This window comes from Nicotiana tabacum, chromosome 16 (assembly GCF_000715075.1).
Source record: "Nicotiana tabacum cultivar K326 chromosome 16, ASM71507v2, whole genome shotgun sequence".
Classification (NCBI taxonomy): domain Eukaryota; kingdom Viridiplantae; phylum Streptophyta; class Magnoliopsida; order Solanales; family Solanaceae; genus Nicotiana; species Nicotiana tabacum.
This window is the reverse complement of record NC_134095.1, coordinates 122,448,000-122,468,277: the sequence shown is the minus strand read 5'-3', so window position 1 is coordinate 122,468,277 and position 20,278 is coordinate 122,448,000. Positions and strand designations below refer to the sequence as shown.

At 37.3% G+C, this 20,278-nt stretch overlaps 1 protein-coding gene across 1 annotated transcript; it reads right to left on the bottom strand.

Annotated features, from left to right (window-relative positions):
- Positions 1 to 2,192: 2,192 nt before the first annotated feature.
- LOC107832106 (D-aminoacyl-tRNA deacylase) lies at positions 2,193 to 14,967 on the bottom strand. The gene is made up of 8 exons (XM_075233316.1): positions 14,457 to 14,967; positions 7,899 to 8,041; positions 7,662 to 7,725; positions 6,557 to 6,609; positions 6,302 to 6,357; positions 5,167 to 5,241; positions 4,322 to 4,510; positions 2,193 to 2,572 (listed from the first exon to the last, which is right to left on the bottom strand). The coding sequence occupies exons 1-8, from the start codon at positions 14,824 to 14,826 to the stop codon at positions 2,485 to 2,487; spliced, it is 1,038 nt and encodes a 345-aa protein (XP_075089417.1). The 5' UTR covers positions 14,827 to 14,967; the 3' UTR covers positions 2,193 to 2,484.
- Positions 14,968 to 20,278: the final 5,311 nt, after the last annotated feature.

Sequence of the window (20,278 nt, the reverse complement as noted above, 5' to 3'; positions counted from 1 at the left end):
TCGAGCACAATGTCAACAGAATCCGCCCCTCGGGTAATATCATGGAACAACACCAGCCCCTCGGGCTATATCTCATATCACAATGGGTACACACGCTCATTGGGGGTGTACTCCTGGAGGGGCCCCTTACGGCCCAAACGCAATATCAAGTCATCTCGTGGCATACTCAATAGGCTCTCGGTCTCATATCAACAAGCCACCTCGTGGCGTACAATCTCAGGCCCTCGGCCTCATAATCATAAATTAATGTGTCCTCACAATATAGGCCCTCAGCCTTACTCAGCCAGAATCTTATAAGCCACTCGGGCAACAGTAAAACATGATGCTCAACCCAAATTATCATTTAAAATATCATTTAATGTGTTAAAACAGAGTAACCATGGCTGAGTTATGAAAACGGTAGAATATAGCATGACTGAGTACAAGTATAAAGTCAAAACAGTGAGGAAATATCAGTAAAATTCCCCTAAGGGTCCAAATAGTTGGCACAAGGCCCAAATATGGCATTCGGCCCAAAACACGATGATAGCAAATAATATTCAATCAAATACGCGGTAAAATAGTCATACGGGATGGACTAAGTCAGGATCCCCAACGGTGCACGATCCCACGCTCGTCATCTAACGTGTGCGTCACCTCAATATAGCACAATGATGTGCTATCCGGGTTTTCATACCCTTAGGACAATATTTACAATCATTACTCACCTCAATCCGATCAAAACTCTAGTCGGCGACGCCTTTGCCCCTTGAATCGGCCTCCACTCACGTCGAATCTATCCAAAATCAGAAGCACGACGTCAAAATATGCTAGGGGAACGAAGCCCAAGCGAAAATAATCAATTTACAGCATAAATCCCGAAATTAACCAAAACCCGACCCCCGGGCACACGTCTCGGAATTCGATAAATTCACATCAATAGATTCCTTATCTCCCCACGAGTTCATACATATCAAAAGTCCTAAAATCCTACCACAAATGGCCCCTCAAATCCTTAAGTCTGGGTCTCCAATACCAAGCCCTAGTTTCCCAATTTTTAACCCTCAATTTCCATTAATCTTAGGCCAAATCAGTGAAATAATGCTATAGATCGATTATTAGACTCAAAAATCTTACCTCCAGACGATATCCCTTGATTCCTTCTTCAAAATCTCCCAAAAAGCTCCAATACCAACTTGAAATGGTGAAGAACAACTCAAAATTGCGAAGGAATGATTTTATACCTTCTGGCCCAGGGATTTCGCATCTGCGACCAAAATCCCGCTCCTGCGGTACAGCTCCTGCGGTACAGCTCCTGCGGTCCACGAACCGCTTCTGCGGTTTTCACTTAAGTCTCTCAGCTTTCGCATCTGCGATACACAAGCCGCACCTGCGCCATCGCAAGTGTGGTTTCTTAACCGTTTCTACGGTTCCCGCCCTCCTTGCCTTTTTCCGCTTCTGTGACTCCAAGCTCACTTCTGCGAGACCGCACCTGCCGCAGGTGCGATTATGTCAGCAAAAAGTGAGGAGGCTGAAGTCTGGGGCCATCTGTCCAGCTTCAGAGATGCCACTTATACTGTAAATACTTACTTTGGTAAATAAATTATTTAATTACAAAAAAAAAAAAAAAAAAAAGTACACACAATATAACACCTATTGCTACATAATTAAAGCACAGAAAATGAAATATCTGAAATACCCTTGTCGGACTGCAAGCTGCATGATCAGAAGTTCTTCAATGCCCCTTTTTAATACTCCCTCCGAATCCGATCGATTTAATGTATCCATTTAGCCTTTAAAAAAATAGTCCAAAATAAGTGTCATTTACAAAATCAAGAAAGCATTAGTTCTTTTTTTCCCAGCTTATCCTTGCTCTAATTATTGAGTGAACAACTTTCTAAACGTTTTAGGAGAGATAAAGGGCAATGTAGTCGAATAAGCCCTTTAATTAATGTTAAATGAATGTGTCACGCCCTAAAGAGACATTTAACTTTTAATACAAAAGCTAATGTATGCTAGTGAAGGGAACCACTCTAACTTGCGTAATGGTTTTTCAGTGTGACGATGCCTTATGTGCCATGAAAATTTTGGATATACTTTCTCTCTTGATCTTTCTCTTTTGTTTTCGTAATGCTGATAGATCTCCACCTCAGAACATAAGATTCAATTGATATGCTTGTACTCAGTCCAAGCTATAGCAAAACTCCAAAACATGATAATCCAATAGGAAGAAGAACTAATCATAAAACCAAAAGCACAACATCGAAAGTTCAGTTTAATACAGAAGTGAAAAGATCATTATACTTGCCTTATATTGATTCAAATATTGTTTCCCTTCTTTTTTCCCTCATGATATACAAGGTTCTTTTCTAGTGAACGATATGCTTGTATTATGATTTGGAACCTTCTCTACAAGTACATCTAATGAAAAAGTATGGAAGTTGTTGACCTTAACAACTTCACCCTGTAATAAGGACCTAAAAGAACTGCTAAAGTTGTTCACAATCAGCGGAAATCACCAGGCTTGCCAATTTTAATGTCCTGTGCAACTAAGAATTCAGTAATCGCATTCTTCTGCCAGCCCTTGAAACTCCTGCAACAATATTCAAGTATAACAAAATTATGTTACTCTAGTAAAAAAAAAAAAAAAAAGAGGAGAAAAGAGGCAGTCAACGCTTTAGGATATCCACTGAGATAAACAATGAAAATGCTGTTAGTGACATATGGTCCACCCTGTCCATCCCAAGGGCATATTTCAAGGTCAACACTTTGGCCTCATTTGTTTGCACTAAACGGAGGTCTGAATCTTAATCATTCAAATCTCAGACATTAAGTGTGTTTGTTTTTAAAGTCTGAATCTTAATTATTCAAATCTTTATCATTAAGTGTGTTTGTTTTTTTACTTCACAACCACTTAATGGGTCTGAATAGGTCTGTATGATTAAGATCTATAACAGAAACTCCAAAACTACCACAAACCACCGCCTCTAATCGGCATTCACCGGTTAGCCATCACCACCAACAACTATCATATTTTAAAAAACTATATATTTTATTGATAGAATATTGGATTAGTTAGTATTTCATTTGAATTATTATGTTATTAATTTGCAAATAAAAATAAATTTTATACATTCAGATGTTAAAAATCAAACAATCTTAATAATTTCTATTCAGATCTTAATACACATCTTAATATATTCAGATGTGTACTCAGATTCAGATGTCTTAATCTTAATACACATCTTGATATTCATATGTGTATTCAAATTCAGACGTCTTAATCTTAATAAAAACAAATGAGGTCAATGTCACGATGTTAATTTTACGGATGAATAACAAGCAAACCATTTGGAACTGAATCTAGCTCAGCAAAGACGATTTTACTGCCTTCACACTTCTCTTTCCGACCCGAAGTGAGCGAATTGCATTACCCACAGGGGCTTATAGTTTAATTAGTTGCAACGTACCGCTAATAACGGTATTATTGTAAGTTCGAGCCCCACTAAGCCTACAAAAGCACTACCTTGGCCATGCAACCCAAAAAGATAGAAAGACAGCTCGCTTGAAGAGAACTCTTTCAGAGCCTGATACCTGCCAAACCCCCTCAACTCACCACAAGAGTCAGTTATGGAATAGCCCTTTAATCAGCTTTCCCATTCTTAAGGACTATCTGGCTTTCGACGCACGAAGCAAATGAGCGTTGTGCCAGGGTAAGTTTTGGGGTGGGGAGCGAAGAGAGTGAAAAATTGGTCCGAGGAGATCGATTTCAACAGTCATCCAAGAAGTAGAAGAAGAGACCGTATTTTCAGCTGGATAGGGTTGGGGGGGCATTGGGGGCAATCTCCTCTTAGCTTGATGATGGAATCATTGTTGGATGGACGGGGTCATTTTGATCCAGAAAAAGGACTCTACGGAAAGATTTTATTGTTCTTTCCAGATAACAAATCATTAGAAAAGCTTACAATCTTCTTCTTTCTTCAACGTTAAGACAAAGTAAAACTAGATTTAGATATCAATACGTAGAGAAGAACAAAGTCTATCTAGCAGTGAAAATGAATAGTGTATGTAAATATGCACTCCATTCTAGAAAAGTGCAGGCTCTTCCATACTAAGATCATCCTCTCGTTGTCTATCATGTGATTCTGTTTCAATTTCAATAAAGAGAATGAAGGTGGACAGCTTGAAAAAGTTAAACTTACTGAGATGGTCACCCTTTGATGTAAAACAACTTTTCACCATCTAGTGATACTTGTGATATATCTAATTGGAAATTGGCATCTTTCTATTCATTCTTTTCGTAGTCTAGAACCAAAAGTCAAACTCTTTCAAATGAACTTACTTCTGATCAAGATGTGCCAGAATTTCTCCACCAGGAAAACCTGTTTTGGTAGTATCATATGCTGCTCTAATTGAGTCTCTCCAAGTCCCGGCAATATCTTGCGCGCTTACTTTACCTTTTGATGGACCAGGATCTTCCATTGGTAAGGAGTAACCAGAGAGAAGTTGGCCGACCCAACAACCATCCTTCCTGTGAGCGAACGAAAACAAATTTAACAAAACTTGTGCTGGAATATAGCTTAGGTTTCATTATGTAACAATTTGGATTACTTCATGCAGTTGATGTAAATAAAGATAAAGAATACATAATTTCCAAAGAGCAGCTGAAACAAGTCAAGCAGTTATATTATATTATCTGCTCGATAGATAACTTGAAAAGCAAAATAAAACGATGCAGCGAAAGAAACCTTTTAGGGGTCGTTTGGTATGAGGTATAAGTAGATATAGTGCTGGTATAAAAATTTAATACCACATTAATACTTTGTTTGGTTAGAAAACCTGGTATAAGCTATCCCGATAACTTATACCTTGTAACTTATACCTTGTAGGGGGTGGGGTAATTAGTGTCGGGACAACTTATTCCTTCTTCTTAGAAATTATGCAAATGTCATTTTTAATACAACATACTAAACAGTGGATAAAAAATAATACCAGGATAACTAATTCCAACGTAACTAATCCCAGCATAAGCCGTATTCAAACCAAACGACCCCTTACAGTTTAACTACGCCAAAGTTATAATGCAAATGATCATATATATTCCGTAGGTACCAAACATACTAGATTATCTTAAGCAAGCAACTGAAAAGGAGAGGAAAGAAACAATTCAATAACCAAATTACTTACTTTATCACATCCATATGTCGTGGCACATAATGTCCTCCACCAATCCCTAGAAGGACTTTGTTATTTGCAGATGCACTGGAAGACAATGGAATGACTTGTCAATTCAAGAGCATTCTGAGAACATCCTTTACAGAGAAATTAAATTAACAGCTAGAAATAAAATAACCATCACTTCAGGCTAGTCTATGTAGCTAATCTTGAACAGTTAATAAGGTGCAAAAACTGTGGACACGAAAACCATAGGACTGACAGAACAGAGATGAACAGAGGCTGCGTTTCAAAGTCAAAACCAGGAAATACAAAAGTTAGATAGCCTCCTTATTTTCATGCTGGTCACGGTGGACCATTTTACACATAAAAAAGAAGACCTTCTCATGCTCCATATATGATATCATATTCTGCTCCCTTGCAGCCTCATTAACAACATTTGGCCTATTGCTGAGCACTGCCAATGTTGTAAAGAAGAGAACTGCAGAAAGCTTGTGGAAGTTACGGGAGAATGAAATACAAGGTCTTAAAGAAACCGGCAGCTTCAGAAGCAAATATCTACACAGACACTCTGAAGATGAGGATCTAAATTCCAGCAAAGAAACTTAAGTGGGACTGCTAGTGGGTGTTGTCGCAGACGGTGTTGATTGTTAGTTGTTACATATTTTGCAAGGCTGCACTTCCGCAACAAAATCTGTTTGCAGACAACTTATAATAACTGAAAGGAAATAAAAATGTTGGTTAAAAATTGGAAATATTGTTCAAGGGCAATGAGAGCAGCCTGGCAGCTTTGGGTGCATGTTGACGGGGAACAGAAGGCTATAAATTGCAAGGAAAGAACAATATTGCACAAATTATGAAATAAAATAAAGAGCTCTGCTTGTAAAACCAATGCTAACAATAGTAAAACAAACTCAAGGAAGAACTCCGGTTTGCAACATAAATGTGTCCCCTAAACTTTACTATTGCTTTACTCAGTTTCTTTTCTTTGTTTGGGAGGTGGGGTATGGGTTAGGACCTTGTCGATTCACAAAATTATTCTAGCAATTTACTTCTTCAGATAGAAGAGTATGCTCAGGCAAAAGAAAATGAGAAAAGAAGAACCTAGGATATTTGAGGGATATAGGGGAACAACTTGCAGATGTACCTGCTCCAGTTTCCAACAGGAGGACCTCCTCCAAGTCCAAGTCCTTCCCAGACTAACTGCAATTACACTATATATTTGTTAGAGAACATCAAAACACGTAAATAGTTCTGTTTTTGGATAGATCAGATGGGTAATGTAGGAGAACTAAATAAATAAAAGGAAGTCCTTAGCAGACTAACTAAAGTTACAAATATAAGATTTTCGAGTATCAACATTCCTGACCAATAAAGCAACCAATAACAAAGTAAAACTTACTAGAGCAACAACACGAGCAGCATCCTGCCTCTTCCAGTACTCCTCAGTGCTACCTAGCTCAAGCAAGTAATCAGTTTCACAAAAAAACATAGCTGATCACGTAAGCGATGGAGTAAAGTTGTGCTCTTGTTGAAGCAGAGCAAAGAGATAAATAAGAGAGAAGAACAGGACAAAATAACTATATAGACTCAGCATCCAGTCGTGCACAAAATTAATGGCATGCCCCCCCCCCCCCCCCCACAAAAAAAAAAAAAAAAAAAAAGAAGAGGAAAAGGAAAAAGAAAAAGGAAACAACAAGAGTCACCTAATGAAGAAATAGGGTAAAAGTAAACAGAGAGAAATCTAAAAATGAGTTAGTCTATGTCAGCCTATGTGTATAAAGAGGTTACCCTCTTAGAAACAAGAAAAGAGGGGACACACAAAAAAATGAATTAATCCAATGCTTGGCTAAGTAAAAGTCCCGTAGACCTATATCCTTCAACTATTAAATTGAGTGGTGCACATTTCGGATATTATTCAGTTAGTTATCAAAGAATACTACAGAAAAAATAAAAAAGAACATCTACACTACAGACAAAAGATAGCTAAAAGAGAATAAAGACAACAGCTTACTTATCTCTTATAACTGACTTACAGCCCAATTGGACACCTCTGCTTGCTTAAAATGTAGGAATATTTACCTTGTTCCCTCATCCTTGCAGTTATTTCTCTATAAGAACTTATTGTCCTTGATCTTGTACTTCTCCCCCTCCATTTTAAAAGTAAGATCTTCTTTTATATTAAAAATTGAAAACAGGAGAGAGAAAATAATGCTAATGCGTAATCAGTACATGTGCTGCTTTCTTTTTCCCAATTTTGGATTTTACTTGAATCAAATGTAACTCTGCTGCACTTGTTGCAGTAAACTACTAGATCTCCCTTCTATTCCATTTGTGGCTTATTTATTCTGTCAAACATAGAATTATGTGCATCTCTTGGAAATATAGATCTTTGAATGTACCTGCTAAGTGCTATATAACATGGATGCATAAGACATAAGTAAAGCACACTGGATTATTTCTTATTGTGCGAACTCCAAATTTGAAGAGGACTTCATTAAGCCTACCTATCTCGACGAACATTGTTGGTTTAGTTGTCACAGGTCCATGATGAGTAGCTTCAAAAGTAATCTATACCAGCCAGGAAAAAATAGCATTACACTCCATATTACATATCAAGTAGAGGGAAACAAAAATAAAGAAGATATTTATAGAGAATTGCCAGGATTATCTAGAAAAAGAATGCTTTTTTTTGACAAGCCACAAAAGATTGATCATAGAGCTGGTATAGAAAAGAGCCATACTTCAAATTCGGGAACGAGATTATGAGACTCAGCAATTTTATTCAGAAGAGTCATCCATGGCCCCATCCTTGGATTTGGTGGTGCCGCCCACCCTGGCCTCCCTCCTTGTGGTGGAACATCCCCCTCTTTCAAATGTGGCACCCCTAACCAACATTAAACATAATTAGGACCTCATTAAGGTGTTTGCGAGCATCTAAGTTCCATACATCAAATATACCATTCTCTCTCCCAATTTATAAACACTCTTTCCATGTTAAGACGCTTCGTACTGTTTGACAATCATCCCAAATAATGATTTTACAATAGAATTCAAATTCATTTAAATATACCCTGACTACTACAACTTATATGAAACTCTCTTCCATTTTGGGATGTTCAAAATGATTGACACCATTAACTAATAATATTTTTCTATATAAACTATATCACAATTTTTTACAACAACAAACTCAGTGTAATCCCACAAGTGGGGTTTGGGGAGGCTCTGGGGAGGTAGAGAGGCTGTTTACGAAAGACCCTCGGCTTTGGAAGATGAATAAAAACAATCAAATATCAACAACAGTAAGCAGAAAAATGATAACAACAAAGTAAGAACTAGAAGAAAAAATAGATGAAGGAGAGCACTAGCAATAGCAACAAGCAGTAACCACGACATGATATTAGAAAACTGAAGCGGAAGATAGTAAGAAGTAGCCGTAATACTAACAATCTAGGAACAACAGCAAGATACTACCAGACTAGCCCTAAACAACCCACTAAGGGTCAGAAAAACGCCCGACTACCTGCTATCCATCTACCCTAATTCTCAACCTCCACACCCTCCTATCAATAGCCATGTCCTTGGTGAGCTGAAGTCGCGCCATGGGTTACCTGATCACCTTTCTCCAATACTGCTTCGGCCGCCCTCTACCTCTTCTCGTACTCGGCAAAGTCAATCGTTTATATCTCCTAACTAGGGCATCTAGCTTTTTCTTTTCACATGACCGAACCATCTAAACTTCGCTTCTCGTATCGTGTCCACCATAGGGGCCGCACCCACCTTCTCCTGAATATCCTCATTTCTAACCTTATCCAACCTAGTATGCCCGCACATCCATCTCAACATCCTCATTTCAGCTACGTTCATCTTCTGGACATGGAACTTCTTGACGGGCCAACACTTAGTTCCGTACAACATAGTCAGTCTAACCACCACCCGGTAGAACTTGCCCTTAATTCTAGGCGGCACATTCTTATCGCATAAAACCCCCAAAGCTAGCCTCCATCTCATCCACCCCGCTCCTTATACGGTGTGTGACATCCTCGTCAATCTCCCTATTCCCTTGAATAACTGACCCAAGATATTTGAAACTTTCTCTTTTGGGGATGGCTTGTGAGTCAAGCCTCACGTTCACGTCCGATTCCCCCGTCACGTTGCTTAACTTGCACTCTAAGTATTTTGTCGTAGTCCTGCTCAACCTGAAATATTTAGACTCTAGGGTGTGTCTCCAAACTTCTAACTTTTCGTTAACACCGTCTCGCGTCTCATCAATCAGTACTATATCATCAGCGAATAACATACATTATAGAACCTCCCCTTTAATATGATGTGTCAATGCATCTATCGCCAATGCAAACAAGAACGGGCTAAGAGCGGATCCTTGGTGGACCCCATCCCAATTGAAAAATGGTCCGAGTCTCCTCCCACTGTCCTCGCCCCGGGTCTTAGCTCCATAATAAATATCCTTAATCACCCTATGTATGCTACGTAGGGCAGTGGTTAGGCCTGCTATGTTGTATGGGACCGAGTGTTGGCCGGTGAAGATCTCACACATCCAGAGGATGAAAGTTGCAGAGATGAGGATGTTGAGGTGGATGTGCGGGCATACAAGGAAGGATAAGATTAGAAATGAAGATATTCGAGAGAAGGTGGGTGTGGCCCCCATGGAGGACAAGATGCGGGAAGCAAGACTCAGATGGTTCGGGCACATTCAGAGGAGGAACACTGATGCACCGGTGAGAAGGTGTGAACGACTGGCGGTGGTGGGTACGAGGAGAGGTAGAGGGAGACCTAAGAAGTATTGGGGAGAGGTGATCAGGCAGGATATGGCGCAACTTAGGGTTACTGAGGATATGGCCCTAAATAGGGAATTGTGGAGATCGAGCATTAAGGTTGTAGGTTAGGGAAATTGTGATGTCTTTTTTACAGCGCACTAGAGTGAGACTAGCCAGTTAGGAATTAGTCTTAGGATGCTATTGATCAACTACTGATGATGGGCTTTATCTTCTGTGTATTAATACCTTACATATTCTCGTATTTCCTATATCTCTTATATTGATGTTACTTTGTTTTTATGGTATTTATGTTATGTTATGGATTTTATGGTATTTTATGTTGTTTTATTATGAGTCTATTGATAGTACTAATATAGTGTCTCTTGTCGCCTTTTTGAGCCGAGGGTCTCCTGGAAACAGCATCTCTGCCTCTCGGGGTAGAGGTAAGGTCTGCGTACATATTACCCTCCCCAGACCCCACTTGTGGGATTTACACTGAGTTGTTGTTGTTGTTGTTGTTGTACCCTATGTATGCTACCGGAAACACCTTTCACATCTAAACAGTTTTTTTAATAACTCAAATTTGTTTTGAAATTTAAGTTTAAACTTCGATGTGATGTTATATCGATCAAAGTAACTTTTCAATCATTATTCTAATTCTCTTTTCCACTCTCACTAATAAAATATGTACATTCAAATTGACATTTTAAACATTACTGTTATAAACAATGAAAATCCGAGGTCTTATTATATAGTCAAATTAATATTAAACTTAAACTTCATATAGTTATAGCCCTATAATATTGCTTCCATAATAGAATGCACAAGTCCTTTTCTTTTACATATTTCTCAACTCCTGCTCCATAAAATGTGTTGTAGTCTAGCACTTAAATGTTGTTGTCAACCCCTTTAATACTGAAAAACATCACAAGAAACACTATGTTACATCTTATATTTCACCTTGTACCATGACCATACAGCACCTATTTTTATACCTGACCAAACATGGAAAATGATCCAGAAAATAGTTTCCCAAAGTACTTATAGAAAAAATAGTTTCCCAAGGTGGTGTTTGCACCGGCTTGCCAACAAGTTTAAATATTGCCTTTGAAAAATATTTTCCTCCAAACAAAATAACTCTATATAACTTTAATATCTACTTTCATTTTTCAAAAGGTGGTGTTTGGACCGGCTTGCCGCACCTGGGCTAATCCTACGGGATACTTCCTACCTCCCACTAGCACATATTAGAGGTAACTATGTTATAAAAGCTTAGACACACGAGAAGAAATCACCTAGCTTTTTGCTTCTACTAAAATTGGAATTTAGTCTCTTATGGTCCATTCCAACTTCATTGACTGCTAGACCGAAACCTGACCGTTAATATTTTCTTTCATTAACACTAATATATTATATCCAACTTCATTCACCCTTAGACAACTTAAAGTACTTTCTTTCATTACCACTAATATAATAACACAACACAAAAGGACCATTAATATCAAACACCTTATACAATGTAATATACTAATGATTTGAAATGCAAATTGGGACTGAAATGGTGAATTTTATTGGATTGTCAAATGTTACAAGTGAACTAACGATTGAGAATGTAAATTCACTCTAAGAACAAAAGCTTAATCCAAATGGCTTCTAATCTCCATTGAGCTCCAACTTTTCACCTGTAGAATCAATGGCGGTTGTTAAAGAGAAGGAGAAGAGAGTGAGAAGGTTAGAGAGAGAGAGAGTTGAAGAGAGGAATAACAGAATTTTACCAGATCATAACTGCCCATTCATTAGGCCCAGTTTCGGTTATAAACTCCTTCAGCTGGCCCAAGTCCGTTAGTGAGCTAATAACAAATCTGAGCCCTTTATTTTATTGAAATATCTCAGTCGTCCACTCTGTCATGTGCTTCTCACGTGAGGCTTTATTTCATTTACCTAATTCCCTTCTTCATTTCCTCTCTAGCCGACATCTAACAATACCCCTCCGATGAAAACAATGACCTTGTCCTCAAGGTCAGAGACTAGCCACAAATTCTGGGAACTTGCTTTTGAGGTATCCCCAATCTTCCCAAGTTGCATCCTCCGCCTTCAAGTTAGCCCATTGAACTAAAACCTTGACACTCACTCCGTTATTCACCTTCACCATCTTCCTTTGCAAGATTGCTACTGTTTGGACTAAGATGCAACCATCCCCATCACAGATCGGTGGCTATGGTTGTGAATGATGTCCGGACCTACACGCTTCTTCAACTGAGAGACATGGAACACAGGGTGGATTTGAGATCCCGGTGGTAGCTCCAATCGGTAAGCCACTGACCCTATTCTTTGTAGTATCTTGTAAGGCCCATAGAACTTAGCACTTAGCTTAAGATTCTTTCTTACTGCGACTGAAGCTTGCCTGTAAGGTTGAAGCTTCAGGTAAACCCAATCGCCCACCTCTAAAACTCTGTCAGATCTGTTCTTATCGGCATAAAACTTCACTCTTGCTTGGGCTTGAGTGAGGTTGTCTTTAAGGATCTGCAGCATCTGCTGTCTTTGTGCTATCCAAGTACCCACCGGTGTTTGAGATGGTTGAGGTAGTGACCCCAAGGGAATTTGAGGTGGGGTAAAACCATACAAGGCCTGAAAAGGAGTGGTCTTTAAGGAACTGTGATGATTAGTGTTGTACCACCATTCTGCTAATGGTAACCATTTCACCCACTGTTTCGGATTAGTAAACACCATAGCCCTGAGATATGCTTCCAAGCATCTGTTTAATCTCTCCGTCTGCCCATCTGTTTGAGGATGGTAAGAGGTGGACATGTTCAGCTTGACCCCCATGGACTTGAATAGTCTCTGCCAAAACTGGCTAGTGAACACACTGTCTCTATCTGAAATAATTGACTTAGGCAACCCATGTAGTTTGTAGATGTCTTTCAAAAATTGATCAGCCACATCTTGTGCAGTGAAAGGATGTTTGAGAGCTAGGAAATGGCCATACTTAGTAAGCATATCCACCACCACTAGTATAGCATTCCTGTGTCCTGAAGAAGGTAGTCCTTCCACAAAGTCCATGGCTATGTCCTGCCATGGTAACTCAGGAATTGGTAAAGGTTGTAGCAACCTAGGTGTATGTATATTTTCTGTCTTCACCCTTTGGCAAGTATCACATTCTGAAACCCATTTATAGACATCAGTTCTCATATTAGGCCAGTAGAAAATCATCTTCATCCTTTTGTAAGTACCCTGCTGTCCCGAGTGTCCCCCCAAGGGAGACTGGTGCATTGCTTGAAAAATCTTGATTCTTAGGTTTGTTCCCTTTCCAATGTAGATTTTCTGGTCATACCTCAAAATCCTCTGCAGTAAGGTATAATTGGAACTGTTATGGGTATTTGTTATCAGTTCAGTGATCAATTTGTGAGCATCAGAATCATGCTCATAACTATGCTCTACCTCGCTCATCCAAGTAGGCTCAGTAGAAGATAAGGCAAACAATGATGATTCTTCCTCTTGTCTCCTGGATAATGCATCAGCCACCTTATTCTCAGCACCCCTTTTATATTGGACTTCATAATCAAGTCCTAATAATTTGGTCAGACCCTTCTGTTGCAGAGCAGTGGTTACTCTTTGCTCCAGTAGAAACTTTAAGCAGTGATGGTCTGTTCTTATTACAAAATGGCCTGCTTGGAGATAGTGTCTCCATTTATCCACAGCTGATAGTAAGGCCATGAATTCCTTCTCATATGTAGATAATCCCAAGTGTCTAGGAGCTAGAGCCTTGCTGAAAAAAGTAATAGGTTTGCCCTCTTGCATTAGTACTGCCCCCATCCCTTTAGAGCAAGCATCAGTCTCAATTATGGAAGACTTGTTGAAATCTACCAATGCTAGCACAGGTGCACTGGACAATGCCTGTTTAAGGGCTTGAAATGAGCTCTCAGCCTCTGCATCCCAGTGAAAACCATTTTTCTTCAGCAAATCGGTTAAGGGTCTGCTTATAATACCCTAAGACCTGATGAATCTCCTATAGTGAAAACTTGGAGCTCAATGGAGATTAGAAGTCATTTGGATTAAGCTTTTGTTCTTAGAGTGAATTTACATTCTCAATCGTTAGTTCACTTGTAACATTTGACAATCCAATAAAATTCACCATTTCAGTCCCAATTTGCATTTCAAATCATTAGTATATTACAATTGGTATCAGAGCCCTTTATTTTATTGAAATATCTCAGCCGTCCACTCTGTCATGTGCTTCTCACGTGAGGTTTTATTTCATTTACCTAATTCCCTTCTTCAACAACAACATCCCAGTATAATCCCACAAGTGAGGTCTGGGGAGGGTAGTATGTACGCAGACTTTACCCCTACCCGAGGGGCAGAGAGACTGTTTCCATGAGACCATCAGCTCAAGAAAGCACCAAGTAACGATATATTAGTACTATTGATAGACTCATAATATAATAACATAAAATACATAACAACCAAACATACAACCAAACATCGGTCATATAAAATGAGACAAAGAGAGTATACTATTCATACCAATAGGATGGATGGTGAGAGCGGGGAGGTTAGAGACAGCAGTGTGTTTACTAAGGAAGATAACCTCGTCGACAGGCTGACCAGTAGCGTTCTCCCAACGCTGATCCAAATCATCTTCTTCCACAATGCCTTTGTCATGTTCTAAGAACCTGACATCATCATTGCTGTAACTTCTGATGCCTTGATCTAAGGTGGGGCCCGGTTGCCACCCTGGCATAGCTAACAGCTCCTTCGCTGGGCCCGTCGATGCTGGATCCGTCGTCGTTGCCACCACTAGCTTCACCATTTTCTCCGCCAGTTTTCTGAGCTCGAATTTTTTCGCAGAATATAGTTTGGCGTTAAAAGATCCGATGGTGGTGGTGCGCCACATTGGCAGTAGTTAGGCTCTTTTTGGTTAAAGAAAAATAAAATAAATTATTTTTGTCCAGAAAGATAAATTACCCTAAAATTACTTAGGGGAAATTTTGGATATAAACTCAAGTTTTTTAAAGTCACGAATTCAAAACTACAGAAGAGTAGCCAAATTTTTTTTTGGTCAGAAAGATAAAATATATTAGTAATTAGTAATTGCCTACGTAGGGTTGGGGCCTAACTGGCTTCCTATCACAAAACATTGTTCTATTACAAAGCGTAAGTTACTACTAGTATATGGTCATCGTATTGGCATTATCATCATGACAACTGATTACACACAAGGATAGTTGATTCATATTGCCACTTTGATTTTGCCAAGCTATTGAGTTCCTTCCAAGCAAGTCTTGTCCTTTTCAAAAATTTGTGCAACAAAAATGGGAACAGCTTCAAAAAGCCTTGGCGAATATTCATTTCCAAAATTGTAGTCTGTCTTTGCTAGTTGATCCGCTACCATATTTTGCTCTTTGTACGCATGTCAGATTACATGATTACCTAGTTGGCCCAGATAATGCCTGCAATCAGCAATTATATTAGAGAATGCAATATTATCAGTATGTAATAGTATGGTAATATCTTTTGCATCCACCTCCACGTAAGTTTGGAAGAGTAGCCAAATTAAGTTTGGAATGTTTGAAATCTATTTGACAAAAAAAATGAAAAAAAAGTTTCTTTTTCAGCAAAGACAGATTCAGGATTTAAATTATATGGGTTTAACTTTTAAAGTTTAGCATTAAACCCATTATATTTTTAAATTTATGGGTATAAATCTACTATTTTTGTAATTTTAATGAATTTTTACACATAAATTTTTACTACGCGTCGAAAGTTATGGAATTTTTCTGTAGGTATTTTCTGTTGGAAATGGGAATTTAAAAAAGTTAAGTGCTCTTGGCCTTTTGGATGAAAAGGAAGTAAAATATTTTTTTTTCCTCCCAATAATTTTAGGGTAAATTTGATATACATTCGCAAGTTCTTTAAAATAAAAAAACTTATCCAGGATTTAAATTATATGGGTTTAACTTTTAAAGTTTTTAGCATTAAATCCATTATATTTTGAAAGTTATGGGCATAAATCTACTATTTTTGTAATTTTAATGAATTTTTACACATAAATTTTTATTACGCGTCGAAAGTTATGGGTTCAATTGAATCCGTTTACCAACCTAAAAAAAAAGGAAGAAGAAGAGATTTAAACAAGAACAGCAAAAGGCGGCTCACAAGAATTCTGTTTTGTGGGAATTTTTCTGTGGGTATTTTCTGTTGGAAATGGGAATTTAAAAAAGTTAAGTGCTCTTGGCCTTTTGGGTGAAAAAGGAAGTAAAATATATTTTTTTTCCTCCCAATAATTTTAGGGTAAATTTGATATACATTCGCAAGTTCTTTAAAATAAAGAAACTTACGACTTCATAAACTACATAAAAGTAGTCCAAAAGGAGGAATTTAACATCAACAGCAAAAAGTGGATGACAGGTATGGTTCTAGTTTGTAAAATGTTGATGCCCAGGATGGAACTGGGGACCTTCAGTGTGTAAGACTGACGTGATAACCACTACATGATAACCAATGATAACCATCACACCAACTAGCTGATGCCTTAATCCATGCGATCCTATTTGTTTGTTAAAATGGTGTTTGTTTGACATTTTCCAAGCAGAACTTGTAAAAAATATAGTTCTCATATTGTAGCTTGAAAGGTTAGTTTAAGTAAAAAAAATCTTTTAAATTTTCTCATAATTTAACGTATTTAGTGCATAAAGTTTATTTCTATATTTTCTGTTTAATATTTTATATTATTAAGGAGTAACTATCATTAGTATATATTTTTCGTCAAAACTATTATTTGAGTATATAATTATCATAAATATCAAGTATATGAAATGTAGTCATCTGAGAGGAGGACCTACGTGGTGGTAGGGGTGTTCAAAATCGATCCGAAACTGAAAACTGAGCCGAAGCTTAATGGCTGACTTATTGGTATCGGTTTAACGGACGGGGAACGGATTGAAATTTTTTTATTAACGGCTTATCGATTTGGGGGCGGATTATTCAATTTTCTTAACGGATAATCCGTTAACCCGTTAAGAATATATATATATTAAATATCAAAAACCCTTCTACTTCTTCCAGCTATTAGCTTAGCTTATTCTACCACCCTACAACAAGATTGTTTAAGCTGCTGTCTATAGTTCCCCTCTACTCGTCTCTGTCTCTATAGTCTATTCTCTAAGTTGGAAATTTTAGTGTGCTGGAATATATTAATATATAACAAACAACCGAGCAGGCCAATAAGAACTGCCATGCTCAGGACTATAGGAAGTACCAAAACCTTCTCGTGCGTACTTTCTGACTCGTCTAATGAATCCCCAGGTGTTCTGCTACCGCTTGCTCCAGTCGCTGAGGCATTGGCCTCAACCTTCACAAATAAAGTTGAAACAGGATCCTCAAATCCACCAAATTCCATGCTCCTGAGTAACCAACGGTAAGCCTTCTCCTCACTAAGGCCGTAAATAGAAGCAACACAATCACAGTTTGATAAGCAAGCATCACCACATTTGGACACAGTCCCTTTATCACTATAATTTCCTATGACAGATGATTCTGAGAAATAATAATTTATTTTCTGAACAGTAGAAATCTTGAACTGAGGCATCAAGTTTTCATGCAGAGGTCCACATTTCCCTGTCACTGAAGAATATCCTGAACACGAGACATCATTTCCCACCTTAGAAGTCCCTAGCAAACATGTGCAAGAAGCATTCGTCTTGCTTCTGTCTAAATTACATATCTCATTGTCACAAATTCCAGAAATATACTGTTGGTACAATTACCTAGAAGGAACTATTATTTTGAAGTAAGTTGCTTTGAAGTGAACCAAAAGATGAAAATCGTTGGATAAACATTTGAGATTTGAATGACTTCAGTACGACAGTACCTAGTTGAGGATAATTTCGATTTGTGAATATGTATGCTAGGCCGATAAACTGCCCGACAACCGTCCGATAAGTGCTAAACCGATACCAATCCACCTAATATCTTATCGGGTGGCTAACGGATTAATACATTTAAAAGCCGATAACCGTTAAGCCAAACCGTTAAGAGTAAATAACCGCCCAATCCGCCCGATAAGCAATCCTACATGGTGGGTTGAGGGGTCACGTGACCCGTTAGCCTCGGCAAAAATCATGTATATGCATATTATATATATTTGTACATATATATAGGACCCCTTAAATATTTTAAGTGTGCCCCTTAAAATAAAGAGGCGGATGGGAGAAGAGGTTGCTTTGGGCCCTTTAATTCCCAACTTTGCTCGGGGCATAGGTTCAAAACTCCCATTCAACTTTTTTCTCCTCCTTTTTATTTTTATTCTTTGAGTACAATGTAGTAATTTATATTTAATAGCAAATTGCTTTATCTTTTACTTTTATCTCTTTTTTTTGAATTCAATTATAATTTAGTACTAATATATAATAATCAACTTAATTAATATTTTAGTTCTTTGAATACAATATAATTTATATTTAATAGCAAATTGCTTTATTTTTTACTTTTATCTTTTTTTTTGAATTTATTTATAGTTTAGTACTAATACACAATAGTCAACTTAATTAATTTTATTCCTTTTCTTCCCATAACACCCATTTTGCGAAGAAATCTCTCTTTCTCTCTCCCTCTCTCCCTCTCTCTCTCTCTATTATCATACAGTAATGCCCCCATCGCACTCAAATCCTGGGTCCGCCTCTGGTCATCTCACATCTCCTGTATGAGGTCTTTCTAACACAATTCACTAGATTTATCGATGAACATCTTTAATTATCGACAAGACTTCAATAATTGAATTGTTAAATTCACTTTTGAGTAACTATATATTTGTCTATTCGATCAGGTGCACGTTGATTAAAGTTTGTGAATATTGAAGAGAAATGAAAATGTGCTTGAAATGATTGACTTTTAATAGAACCTAAAAAAAATTTCACCAAATAACACCTTCAATTCATATATAAAATATAACATACATGATATGCATTTTATATGTTTTATTTTTTAATGATAACAAATTTTTACGTCATCTAATAAAGCTCACTTTGTAATTAATTCTATTTTTTATTTTGATGGTAGCAAATATGGAACAACAAGAAAAAGAGAATATAGAAAAAATTGTACTTCTTTTATCTATATCTATCTATACTATATTAAAATCACGAAGGTAAATGTCGTTCGACTTTTTCAACCTTTAAAAATAGATTTTACATTGGATAAAATTGTAATTATAATTTAATATTTTTAATATTTAGAACTTTAATTAATTAATTTTTATTTATTAAGTACTTCCTTATTTGAACTATGTAAAAATTCCTAATATTTAGGAATCTGATAGTGAGTTAGATTTTGTTGTCGCTGCTGTGTTAAAACAGAAATTAGTAAACTCTTAGAAGAAACTTGAAAAACTGTATATGATAAGAAATATTCCGAGTCCACAATTTTCTTGTGCGTCTTTAAGGAATTTTAACCCCCTCACAAGTTGCCAAGGTAATGGATTAAATCCTCCCAGGATGAAACAAAATAAACCTTCCTGCAACAGTGGCAATACAAACTGCAGGATACCAACGAACTCAAAGAACGTAGCAAAATCACACTTACAAATTTGAAGGAGAAACTGCGAAGTAGAATGCAGGATTTTCAGAAGGAAGTTCTGTATTTTTCAGTGTGTGAAAAGAAGCCATGCCTCGAAATTTATAGGCAATTGTCGGAAGAGGTGTGATGTCTGTTCATAATGTGAACATATATTTGAACGGAAGAGGTGTCTGTTCAAAAGGGAAAACCAACGTTCAACATTTTGGATTTCAGTTAATTCCGTTAATTAACTGACTGGTACTTAATTAATTCATAAATAATTAATTAAATAAACTTTGTCAAAAAATTTAATCTCATCAATCTCCAAATCCAAAGCCGAGCCGAGCAACGACAACAACGCGAGGCTTCATTCTCTTCAACTCATTTTAAGAGCTTTAAGAAGTGATCCTATATATATACACATAAGTGTAGTTGTCCCTCACCAATGAGGGACAAAGTTCATTTGACAAAGCTCACTTGATTCAAATTTTCCAAATTTTTTTCATTTCCCTCTATTTTATTTCCCATCATTTCCCAATTCACACTTTAAAGCCCAATGGCTTAAAGTCCAACAGATTTTACTTAGATAATTGTTCTGTATTTAGTGTAACTATTTTCCTTACATATAACCCTTCCATATTTCCAAGTTTTTACACGTTAGGAATTGTAATGAATTTTTTTCGCAAAGTTTTTGTCTTCGTCTAATTAAACATCTAAGAATCATTAAGAACGTTTTCAAATTTTAATTATATGAGTAGCGTAAATTCTAATTTTTCACATGTAAACAAAGTGTT